The 12,500-nt window shown below is 54.9% G+C and overlaps 1 protein-coding gene across 3 annotated transcripts in view; it reads right to left on the minus strand.

Moving 5' to 3' along the window:
* Positions 1-7,663: 7,663 nt before the first annotated feature.
* The window catches only part of LOC119110423 (inositol monophosphatase 1), a 15,739-nt gene continuing 10,902 nt past the window's right edge, over positions 7,664-12,500 (minus strand). For all 3 annotated transcript variants that reach the window (XM_037234249.1, XM_037234247.1, XM_037234248.1), the window contains one exon: positions 7,664-9,191. In XM_037234249.1, coding sequence (XP_037090144.1) covers positions 9,089-9,191 — 103 coding nt within the window. In that variant the 3' untranslated portion in view covers positions 7,664-9,088. The remainder of the gene's footprint in view (positions 9,192-12,500) is intronic.

Consider the following 12,500-nt stretch of genomic DNA (forward strand, 5'->3'; position numbering starts at 1 on the left):
GCGGTGATAAATCGCTAACTGAGCGGGTTAGCAGTAAGATCGCTGCAACGGCACCCTGTGAGCTATAAGTACACCCCTCTCACACATCGCGTCCAGGTCATTGCACCCCAGACCCCCAGACATGGGCTTCCCAAAGGCGCCGTGGCATATCTGTGGTTAGGGCCGAAACAGGGGCGGGCCACATTCATCGCATATGACCACTTCACTCTGACAAAAAAGACGGGCACTTGTTGGTACTAGGGACCTTGCGTAATCTTCGTGATCCAGAGCTCTTCTGCAGACGCATCATCATATCTGGTATGTCTGCAAGTCCGGCAGTAAACCAAGAAAATGAGATAAGTAGACTTCGTCGGTTATCACATAGTCAAACGACAGCATGCATGCATATCAACCCGAGCGGACTCCTTGTTGGATATTTTTGTTGTTGTAGGCTGTTGGTGGACCACTCAGATTCAGGGGGTGGCTATGCAATAGTTCGTCGTCCCCCCTCAATACTGACTTGACCCCCTTCAATACTCTTCTGAGCCCCCCCCCCCCCCCAATGCATATGAGCAAAAGGGAAATACTGGATAAATGAAACGCAGCAAACGTTGAACTGCTGGTGCGCTAGGTAACTTACCGTATCACTATCAACATTATTGGTAGCATGTATAATCACTACCACTATGTCAGCTTCAGATAGAAAGTCATTGTTCAGTATCAGGAAAGTTGGTCAATATCAAAGCTGATCAAACATTATTCAGTTTTGAATTTGATGTCACGGACGCAAGTGAAAGTGACCGCAACCCGGGGAGCGATCAGGATTTGAGATAAGTTAGGTCAACTGTATTGGTTCAGATCTCCCCCCCCCCCCACACACACACTTCAACCGATTCAGGAGGGTAACAGCCTTGATCCAGTAACATCCGCTGTGCGATGCAGTCCTCTGCATACGGTAGGCGAGCCAAAAATAGCACCATTTTTAAACAAAGAAACGCTGGGCGGCTGCTTGGTGAAGCAGGCAAATCGCAAAGAAAGGCCTACAACTCTTGGTCCTCTGGCAATGCGAGTTTGAAGGACAAGAACACCGAACTTCACGACACCGTGAGGTCAAGAATGCAGGCAGGGGGCAGGGGACACGTGCCCCCCCCCCCTCAGTTTCCGGGGGATATTCGAGCCCCTCGGAACCCACGATTAAGGGCCCGAAGGGCCAGCCGGAGGTCGCATTCAGCGACCCCGCCCCGCAGGGCCGGGCACTCCGTCGCCAGGCAGAGGACTATGCGCGCTGATCGGGGGGCACCCTGAGCCGACAATGGCCTATACATTGATCAGACACCATCAGTAACGCACAGTCGACTCAGTGGCGGCATGGGCCTGAGGGCCCATTTCCCTAGCAGGGGCAAAGCCAGATCCAGCAATTTACATCGGTCGGGGCCCCAGCGTCTGTCAGGCCCCATAGCCACTGACGGGGCCCTGCGTTCGCAAGGGGGTCCGAGTCAGCCAGAGGCAATATTGAGGAGAACCTGGGATGCCTAGAAAGAACACCAGGTACCGACGATCAATGACCCGATTGGACGGTCTAAGGGCATACAGGACTGGTCAGGGTTCTTACTCAAGGACACGGCCAGCGGGGACGGACACTCAGATGAAACATAACTTAAAGAAATAAACATAAATAATAATAACAAATAACAAATAAATAACTTAAATAAATAACAATCAGAAGCGTCCTTAGCGCCGACCGAGGATCCACGGAGTCGATTGTGGGCCTATATGTCGGTTGCGCACCACCAGTGCCGCACAGTCGGCTCCGTGTCAGTATTGGTCTGAGGGCCTTCTTCCCAATCTGGCCCTGTATATATCTGGGGTCCACAGCGCCTAACAGAGGGTTCCCGTGCTCGCGGCGGCCCTAGCCGACCAAGGAAAGTGTTCGATGAAGCCCCGAAGAGAGGTCCGGGCGCCCCCTGGAAACCGACGAACCAAGTTCCAGTTGGAGCGGCATAAGGGCCCGAAGGACTGGCTCGTAGGTCACATAAAGAATCACGGCCTTTTGTGGTCGTGACCTAAAATATTAGTCAGAGGTTCTCTTGCACCGTCTGAGAAACTCCTGAGATAAAGCGGGTGTCTTATTGGTCAGACACCGCGAACTTCGAACAGTCGCTCCAAGTCCGCTTGAGGCCCTTGGGAGTCATTTCCCGAACAGGAACGAGGCCGGAGGCCGCGATTTCCAATGTTCGGGGCCCCTCACACAAAGAGGGGCCTCTGTGTCGGTCAGAGGCTACAGTGCCTAACAGGGTTCTTGTGGCGGCAAACAGACCCGAGTAGGAGCGATGTTTTAGGGAGCCTGAAGAGGGGCCGAAGGGTCTTCGAGATAAAACATCAAGGGCTTGATTGGAGGGCTGTAGGTCCGAAGAGAAGGCTGTAGGTCATATTAAGGCCGTAACCTCAAATATCAGAAAGAAGGCCCCTTGCCCCGGTAGGAACAGTCGGCCCTATGTCAGTCTGAGTTCTGGGGGCCTATTTACCAAGCAGGGGCAAGGCCGGCCCCGCGATATGCGTTGGTCGGGGCTCCTGTATCGTTCAGGGGCCCACAATGCCTAACAGGGTGTTATGTTTCAACAAGGGGACGATTTGTTAACAGGAACGGGGATGTGAGTCCGAAGAGAGGGCCTCTTGCGTTGGTCGGGCCTTCCAATAATGAAAGGAAACATGGGAACTTATAATGAGTGCTCGCATTGGGCAATGGAAGGTCCTTCGCCAGGCAGGCCCCCAGTACTAAACGGTGGGCCCGCCAGCCCAATTCCAGCATGGGCCCATTAAGCCGAACTAGAATCTATGCGTCAATCATTTGACCACCTGTGGCCACCAGGGATACTGTGGCATCAATGAGGGTTCCTACGTCGATCCAGGGTCGACTACGCGGCTCAGAATGCGTCCCGCGACAGGGAGCGGACCAACGTGAATGATGCCTCTCTCTAAGGGCTTCCGGATCGGCTAGGGGATCCCGCCTCGTGTCGCCAGAATGATGGTCGAAAGACACACCGCGGTGGGACAGAACAGCCGTTCACCCCTTGACCGGGAACAACAATGCGCCCCGTAGTGTTCGACTCGAACGGCCCTTTTCTCGGAAAGAAATATGGAGTCTCGTTAGTGTTGAAAAGAGTAGGTCGAAATGAGTTTAAGAAAAACGCACAAAACCATTCCATGTTTGCCTGGAAACGTTCATTCTTTTGCAAAATAGACTAGTGAAGCGAGTATTATCACAAGGTTTGAGCGCGCGTGTCGGGTGCCGATAGTGTGGTGGTTAACACCTCCGCGTCAACCGCTGCGCGTCTGGCTAACCAGAGGTACGGGCTTCGATTCTCCGTGGTGCCCGCCATTCCTCCCAGAGCAAGAGGCAGGCGGCGCCATATAGCTTCAGCAGCTGAGCACGTCGCAAAGCCCCAATGGCTCGCCCGCAATCTCGGGGAGCAAGGACAGCAATGGCCTGGATCGCAATTTCCGTAGCGCCGAACGGCGTTGGCAGCTGCAAGTAAGACCAGGCGGCGGGCGCCGTGCGCGCAACGACCATCGTAAAATTATGTGTATGAATGTCTTTCAAAATTAATTCGTACAGTTTACACGGATTAGACAGGATTAATCTTTTTACAACTTTGAAATTGTTCTCTAGACAGGTAGACAGTCTAGGCGAACGAAAGTAGAAATTCTAGCTTTAGCCCCCCCAATTCCACGACCAGATTCCAGTACCACTTCACAATGTTATAAAGGTCAATCCGCTATTATCCTTAACCTAAAAATCGCATGAAATACACGTCCAGAATGTCTCTGAATGTACGGCTTTATGCCATAAGGCGATGAAAGGTAAATCTTTCAAATGCACTATCACTTTTGTCCATCTGTTGGCCGCAGCTCTATATTAGCCGAGAGGCGGACGCTACGCTGCTCATGGAGACTGCGACGCTTGGCGTCGAGGTTTTTGTTGCTAATGCGAGCGCACATGCCCAAAACTACGTTACGCAACTTGCATCACAAATCTATTCTGCTTTTATGTTGAACGTTTCAAGAGGTTAGGCCATGTTAATACAACGTGTTGATCCATTTCGATCTTCAGTCTACACTCGCGGCTTCCTTGGTATCTCGGCACGACTCAGATACAAATTCTGACAAAGTTTCCGAGTTACATCGGCGTAAAAGGGTCACTGGAACTTTGCAAAAATGAAGAGCGCCGACGATTTATTTCATGCAGTCGTTTAACGCATAACTTTTTCAGTTTAACAATAAATTTGATGCAGAATTGACCTCGTGTTGGCTTCTGGCTTTTCTTACAATTATGTAGCGTACTGCCTATATAAGGTGGTATATAAGACAAGGTATTATCAATGCATAATAATGTTTACATATCTGCTCATATATATATATATATATATATATATATATATATATATATATATATATATATATAATATGTATAAACATTGCATTATATATAGCAAAGAAAACATACCCGGTTAACAAATAGGTCATATCTGCCGATTTCTCTTTTTAGGAGGCCTTTTGCTATTAGGGGCCCTTTGCCAACCCTGTGCCCCCACCCTTGCCAAGGCTCTGGCTGCGTGCTTGCATAAGGTACCCGTTAAACGATAATAATGAGAAATCATGGAGATAAATTACGAAAATAACCAACAAATTCCTATTATTTTCATTTCTTAGAATTGTTAGGTGCAATAAAGCAAGTGATTTTCGGCATAAACACTCATAATGCTGATGAGATGTCCAAATCAAAACTGCTGTCGCATTGTAGTGTGGACAAAGGGTGTATCTCTGACTAAGCAGTCGGTGACCCAACAAGGCACGTACGGAACACTGCCCCCTCAGCTGGTAAATGGCACTAGACAGCAAAAAACCGCAAAAACAGCCTACTTTGTGCTTGTATCTGGGCACCCAGCCAGCAGCACTTTGCTTTCGTATCACTAAAGCAGGCGACCTACAGTGAAACATCGCGATGTCGACAGTTTTGTTAAGCGGGACCATTTGCTACCATCGGTACATTCGCCTTGGATGCACCTTGAACGCGATGCACTAACCATGAACACGATGTACTAGCCCTGAAAACGATACACCAACCCCGAACACGATAACCGTCGACAATTGGCTTAGAAGCCTGCTAGAGGGTATGAATGATGTGTGTTTGGCCACCCAAGCCCAGAACGAGCAGGCTTAACATAGCTGAACAATGGTAATACTTCATCACACTGTCTCTTGTGAAGGCTAGCAGGCTCAGGTTAGCACCAGCCACCCTGAGAGCGTAACTAGAGAGAGGGGCGGGCGGCCATACGATGCGGCCCGTCCGGCGCACGCACCTGTCTGTTGGCGGTGACCTCATGTCTGGTGAGCACGAGCCGCTCCTCGGCCATGGCGCTGCCGTCCGCCGCCGCAGCCGCCTGTTGAGTGAGCGCGCCGCCGACGCCGCCCGTGTATTGATCACTGAGCGGCGGGGCCGGCGGCCGACCCGCTCCGCTCCGACCCACTCAGGGCTCGTCCCCGACCTAGGGCCCGACCGTTGCTCACTGCCGCTCACTGGCGCACACTACAGCTCACCGACTGCGCCTCCAACAACAGGCGGTTGTGACCTAGGCTGCGGCCGAAGCACATGGAGTTAAGCCGCACGAATCCGAGCGATGAGCTCACGAAGAAAAACAAGGCACGTGACTGAGCGCCTAGCAGTCTTCGCACCAATGACTGTCACAAACAGCACCTGTGTGTGGCACACGCACGGTCTCTCACATTGCGAAAGGGTGCGATCTAGGGGACGGGACTCTGCACTGGGTCCACGCGTATCAACGCAACAGGTCGGCGGGCGGCCGGGCAGCTCCGCAGGCCGAGCTGGCTCGCCGCCGGACAGCCGGGGTCACCCGGCGCCGCAGGGCGCCCAATCTGGCCGCACGCCCCACCGACGCGTCCGTCACACAGCCACAATTGCTGCCATCGATCACCTGCGGCCCGGCGCCGCACTGACGGCAGCCGGCCGCTGCCCGTACTGGCGCGGCGGCCGCGTCCGTGGCGACGTCAGGGCCGCAGACTCGCCACGCGTGCCGCCCCCTCCCATTGGTCCGCCCCGACCGAAGTCCACTCGCCGACCCTGGCGGGCTTCCAGTGACCGTGGACTGTTTCGGAGGCCGTTGCTGCTGATCATTTCGACACCTGTGGATGGAGACTGGAGGCTGTGGACTGGTGCCTGTTGCGGTGACCGACGACGGCGCCCGCTAGAGACGGTCGACGTGCGGCTCAGAGGTCCGTGGTGACGGTGTGATTTTCTGTACTTGTCTTGCGCAGATACCATTGAAATCTGAGGCTGGACGACAAATAGGTGATAGCGAATCGGCAACAGAGTCAGCTGAGAGCGAGTTCGCGCCGCCAATCGCACTATTCAGTGATTCCGATATTACTTAGCATGCTGCAAGCACCGCGCTCTGTCACTGGGGGGAGGGGGCGGGGAAAGGGATAAGGCCAAGTGCCATACAGTATGATTATAACCTGTGGGGTCGCATGAAAAGACACGAATAAAAAATATTGGTTTCGTCGTAACTGTTAACACGCGGTGAGATATATCGAAAAGCAAAACTCCGAGAGCTCCAGAAATCTTCCCTGAAGCCACAGCTATCGTGCAGGAGAAACAGCTACCACTAGGCATTGCCGCGTTTCTATGGCCTGCTCAAGGCGAACGAGTGGTGACGGCGCGGACGGGCCAGACGGCCGCGCTTCGGACGGTGGCTGGCGCACCGCCAACCCACCCAGCCTCCTGACAATTCGCAGACCACGCCAGTCTTCCCCCTCCCGAATCGCGTCTCCTGTTTGTGATGATCTTCTCAGCGGCCAGGCCGCCCCGCACTGGATCGAACGGGACATAACAGGTCTCATCGAGCTCGCGGTCTGGGAATTCACTGGCCCAGGCGCTTCACCCAGCATCACCAGGCAATGGCCTCAGGGCTTGACCGGCATCGGATGCAACTGTGGTTACCCAGTTTTATAATATTCTGCAATCTGCATTCGAGGATTGCTCGCTTTACTTAATTGTTACGGTAACCAAGTGAGAGTAACCTATTCCGATGCATATTAAGCCTCCCCTTTTAAAGACGACTCCGTCTTAGCACTTTTTTCTGAAAATCTGTCCAGACTACAGCTGGGAACCAGGAATTAACTTACTTGAGGGAACATCGAATCAGCAGTAGATTCCAGCCACTCGCCGTGCTTTTATTGACCCAGCAGTGATCTTAAGCCCTCTATCCATGCTCGGCCATTTGGCGGAGCCCGTTGGGACGACCGGCAGCGTCGCTTTGATCCCGGCACGTTGAACTCGGTCGGCGCCTCGGCCGGGTCGCATCGATTCGGCCGATCTCATTAGCGGCACCATTACGAGCGGGCGCGCCGCGCCCGACCCTGACACTGGGCGCGACGCGGCGCGGCCTGCCCACGCTTGGGTGGTTCTCGCTGTCCCAGCGCAGGCGCGGCGCTCCTCGAGACGCTTTCTCCCTCTGTCGCCGTTTTGAAAAGTGCTGGGTCGGTGGAAGCACAGATCCGGCCAAAGTCCACTAGTACCGATGTCACGCAGTGCAGCGGAAATGCTCGTCTTCGCCGAGGGCCACGCGCGGTACCCCGGCCACGCAGGCCGGTTCGACACAGGGCACAGACTACGGGCAGTGTATTTCACTTCGGTACATGATCTACGGCAGGCACGTGGGCGGACTAGCATGGGCTTGGACCGGCAGCAGTGACCATCCCCCCCCCCCTCCAACACACACAGACACACACACACACACATACGGACACACTCGCATGAGCACGTCAGTCGGCTACACCGGGTCGTCACAGTCGCCAACACACTGGCTTGCCGCCCACAACAGGGGACGACCGGCGTGCAGCAAGCGGTACACTACACCGCGCCCGGAGTCACGAGGAATGCGCACGAGAACCGATCTCTCAGATGAGAAAAAATAACGCAGACTGGGAAAATGGGATAATTCCTTTACTCTGTGGACTGCGGGACTGGTTTCCATCATATGTAATCGCTTGAAAATACTACTGAACGTTTGTTCCGCAATCAGAGAGGGAGTATGTTCGGTTTGCTCTCCATCCCATCATCCGATTTAACGCGATGGTGCGCCAAAATCAACAGAGCTCAGCAAGGATGCCCAAAGAGTAATAGTGTAAATGCAGCGAAATAATGACAAGCCTACAGGCCTGTACCACTTATACGCATGTTCAACGGAGGTATTGCTGTGGCGCTAGCGCGAGAGAGTGCTTACAAAACACCACCATTGGAAGTCGGTGCCACTAGCAACACAGTGCCGAGCTTTAAGTCGAAAAGAATGGCAGATCAGCCTTCGCCCACAGCGCGCTTACAATGTTCCTCGTTGGGGCCAAGATTGCAGCGAAATATTAATATCACAAAAGCCTTCAAAACCTTGCAAGAGCGCAGCCCCACAAAGCGGAAATCTCATAACCCAGTTTTTGTAGACGCGATCGAGAGGTGTAGTGTGACAGAAGTAAAGGAAATTGGATGGTAAAGTAATGGAAATTGGAAATTGAAGTCCAGGCTTCACAGAACATCGATACCGACGCCTCGCAAGAAATGCACTGACATTCAGGTTAGCGGGCGCTGTCAAGAACGTTAGCTGTGAAGTCAACGGTAGCGATGAGTTTTGAGACGTTGGACATCGCTGGGTCTCAGCACTCCAACAACCGTGTCATAAAAACGCCAACACATCAATACCTGCCATCCGGGACTGGCCGTGAATGGAAGCAGCCAGACTCAGGCAGAGCGGGGAGGCAGAGCAAGAACCCTACGACTCTTCCGCACACACATTACGTTGTTCTAGTTCGACGTGCTACACAAGAGAATATCGCTACACGCCCCTCACCTCTAATAAAATACGGCGGAGGACAGGCGCGCATGTCCCGCCGACGCCGGCCGGGCAGGGCGCCGCAGCGCCACCTCCGCCGACACCAGCCGGTCGTGCCTGAGCCGCTGCTGTCGGCCGCCGTGCCGGGGGTGTCGTGCCGGCCACTGGCCTGAGGGGACCCGGCTCCACTCGGTCACGGACCCGACTAGTCACGAGGCGGCTGGTACTGGCGCAGCATGGAGGCCACCTGCTCGCCCAGCGGCTGCGAGCTGGCGCACAGCACACGGCGAGACAGCAGGTCGAACGGCCCTCCTGTCGACACCGGACGAGGCAGGAGGTCAGGTCACCGATCGACGGGGGGGGGGAGCGACGGATGATCAGAGCGGTGGGCAGCAGCAGGTACGGTTCGCGCGCGCTCGACTGGTGAGGGTGAAGTCGAACGTCTCGGCAGGTGAGCGGTGTATTGCAGGTTTGTCAGATATGGCCGATGCTGCTTGCAATTGACGTTAAACCAAATAAGTCCAACTACAGTGCAGGGCATCAATGACAGCTTCAGCAGCACATGACCAAAATGTAAGGCAGCCAACAGCCGGCACAGACAGGCAACGACACATCAGCAGCTGGTGTCCCGCATATCTGCACCACGCCGCTGGATCAGACCCGGTCCGGCACACACAGCGCAGGGTCCACCACCAGATCCCAGTGTTATGTTGGACGTAGTGATGCCACATGTTCCATTACCCCTCCCCCCCCCCCCCCCCCTCCCCCGGCTTGCTTCAGGCTGTTCAGCAGGGATGACAACGCGCTTCACTGGAATTCACATTTGAGTAGGCACCAGACTCTCACATTCTTTTCCAGCGTAAATGCGTAAATGAGTCGTTACATCTTTTAGATAGCGAATCATATAACCGGCCCCATCTGAAAGTTAGCCGAAAATCACGTTCGTATGACCCCAGTTAGCGGTGGAAACCGCCAGGGCTGTATCCCGCGTCACCAGCCAATAACCTCACATAACCGAAAAGCCTCAGCAATGATGGCGTTATCATACACCGGGCCGTAGCCATGAGTCAAGCACCCGTAGAAAGCCGGGCCAGCGTCCGCGTGTTTATCGCGCAGAGCACGACACGAACACGGGCCTATGTCTATGTACGTCTGGAGGACGCTGGGAACTTAAAGTCACTATTCAATTTCCAATGTAACAAGTTGATTCTGACCAGAGGTAATAGCAGGATGTTTTCAAGTCATAATATGAGCATGTAGATGTAACGAGAACGCGAAAACACAAGCTAATTTATAAAGAATATCTGAACATTACCGGCAACTTTACGATATCAGGACATAATCAACGGACTCATGAACACCACAATACAATCGACGGATTCATAAGCAGCTGGCTGAGAACTCAAAAAATATTTCATCAAGAAATATCAAGATGTCAACGAGGTCAGTGCATCGCCTGCTATTTGTATTAAGCAAGTTATGCGTGAGGAAATCTAGAGCACAAATTCACCCCAGATTTGTGATCTCTTTGTCAAATGTCACCAGAAAGTTTTCCAACAAGTCATCATAAAACATTTCGAAAAGTCATCACAAAATATTGCGATACGCGGAGCGTGTCGCGATGCCCATGCACCGACGGGCCGTCGTTTTTCTGCCGGCGGGCGGCGGGTGGCCAGCCGGCCGGCCCGCCGGCGCCGCTGCATTAGTCCGAGAGCGCCGGCGGCGCCACATCGCGCTGATCGGTGCACCGAGCCCGTCCGCCAGTCCCCGGGATGCAGCGTGCGTCTCTCTGTGTCGCCATTTGCGACTCCCTACGTGCGTCGCCGCGTCTCCCTGTGTCTGTCGCCGCGTCTCCCTGTGTCTGTCGCCGCGTCTCCCTGTGTCTGTCGCCGCGTCTCCCTGTGTCTGTCGCCGCGTCTCCCTGTGCCTGTCGCCGCGTCTCCCTGTGTCTGTCGCCGCGTCTCCCTGTGTCTGTCGCCGCGTCTCCCTGTATCTGTCGCCGCGTCTTCCTGTGTCTGTCGCCGCGTCTCCCTGTGCCTGTCGCCGCGTCTCCCTGTGTCTGTCGCCGCGTCTCCCAGTGCCTGTCGCCGCGTCTCCCTGTGTCTGTCGCCGCGTCTCCCTGTGCCTGTCGCCGCGTCTCCCTGTGCCTGTCGCCGCGTCTCCCTGTGTCTGTCGCCGCGTCTCCCTGTGTCTGTCGCCGCGTCTCCCTGTGTCTGTCGCTGCGTCTCCCTGTGCCTGTCGCCGCGTCTCCCTGTGTCTGTCGCTGCGTCTCCCTGTGCCTGTCGCCGCGTCTCCCTGTGTCTGTCGCTGCGTCTCCCTGTGTCTGTAGCCGCGTCTTCATACGCGGTGTTGTGTATGTGTATGCGTGCCCATGCCCGCCAATGTCTTTGTGCGCCTCCCCGTGCGTCTCTCCACACGTGCTCTGCGCTCCCAGTCCGAGTGTGCACTGCCGCCGCCGGCGCCGCGCTGTCTGGATGGCGCCCCGGCCAGCCGGCTCACCGCTCCGCTCCTGGCATCAGGAACACAGAACACGGACGCAAACACGTGCAGCTGTCACCGGAACACGATCGTGCGGCGGATGGTGCTGGCGGCGACAGGCCGGCGGCGCCCGGAACATGCTGGCGTCGCCTGACGCTCTCCATCTGGCCTCGGGCAGCCGGCTGGCGCGGCGTTTGATGCGGCCGAGATCGGGGCTCGCAACAACCGCGGCGTGACAGCCGGGCGAGCCGTGCTGAGACACTCAGATTCTCCCAACATTGGAATAATGTCGGTTGGATCCCTCTTAAATTACGCTCCCATTTGTGTATAGCATTGAGCAGGGTGAAGAGAGGGCCAACTTCGAGTCATACGCTGCCAGCTAAATTCTATATTGGGAAGGATAGCGCGGACCCCGCTCAGAGTAATGCCGTCATACCTGCATGTTGGATAAAGCAAAGCTCTATGGGAGTTAATGCGCTCACACCCATCACTCCCATTATTAACCGGTTACTCAGAACAGAGAGCATGTAACCTACGTGAGATAGCCAAGTTGGTTTGCCTGGTATTGTTTCTCTTGTGCTTCACGTATTTTCTCACGCCGGCCCAGCTTGATCGCAAGCATTCTAGGATCTACGCACCGCGCGAAGAACGAACGTGGTTCAGTGAAGCCACAGCGCGCTGGCCCTCGGCGCCACGCCGCCGGCCGGCACCCAATGTGACGCCACACCTGTATGTTTTCAACGTAGCATGAAAGCAGTCGGCCATTCCGCTCCAGATTTAACTTAACGTGGGCCGATTGGAAAGCCTGCAATTACCTCCGGCAAGTTTCCAACAATTTCGGCAACTAAACGGCAGCATGTCGACGTAAACACCCAGGAGTTAGCTGGTCGGAGGCAAACGCTTTCATGCCCCAGCTTGTACATACGCGGCAGGGCCAACTTGTGTAACTCGACCCTGCAGCAGATGCCACTTCGGCCTAGCTTTAAGGCACGCTCCCTGGGTCGAGGCGTCACGGGCCGTTAACTGCACTCCTCCCCCCAGTGTAGTCGTGCCTCCCCCCAGTGTAGGCGATGTCTCAAGGCGGCTGGGTCCCGGGAGATCTCGGTCTCGGAGATATGGAAGGAGGAGGGAACCATGGTCGGA

The sequence above is a fragment of the Pollicipes pollicipes genome, unplaced genomic scaffold, assembly GCF_011947565.3.
Source record: "Pollicipes pollicipes isolate AB1234 unplaced genomic scaffold, Ppol_2.1 Scaffold_7231;HRSCAF=8579_pilon_pilon_pilon, whole genome shotgun sequence".
Taxonomy (NCBI): Eukaryota; Metazoa; Arthropoda; class Thecostraca; order Pollicipedomorpha; family Pollicipedidae; genus Pollicipes; species Pollicipes pollicipes.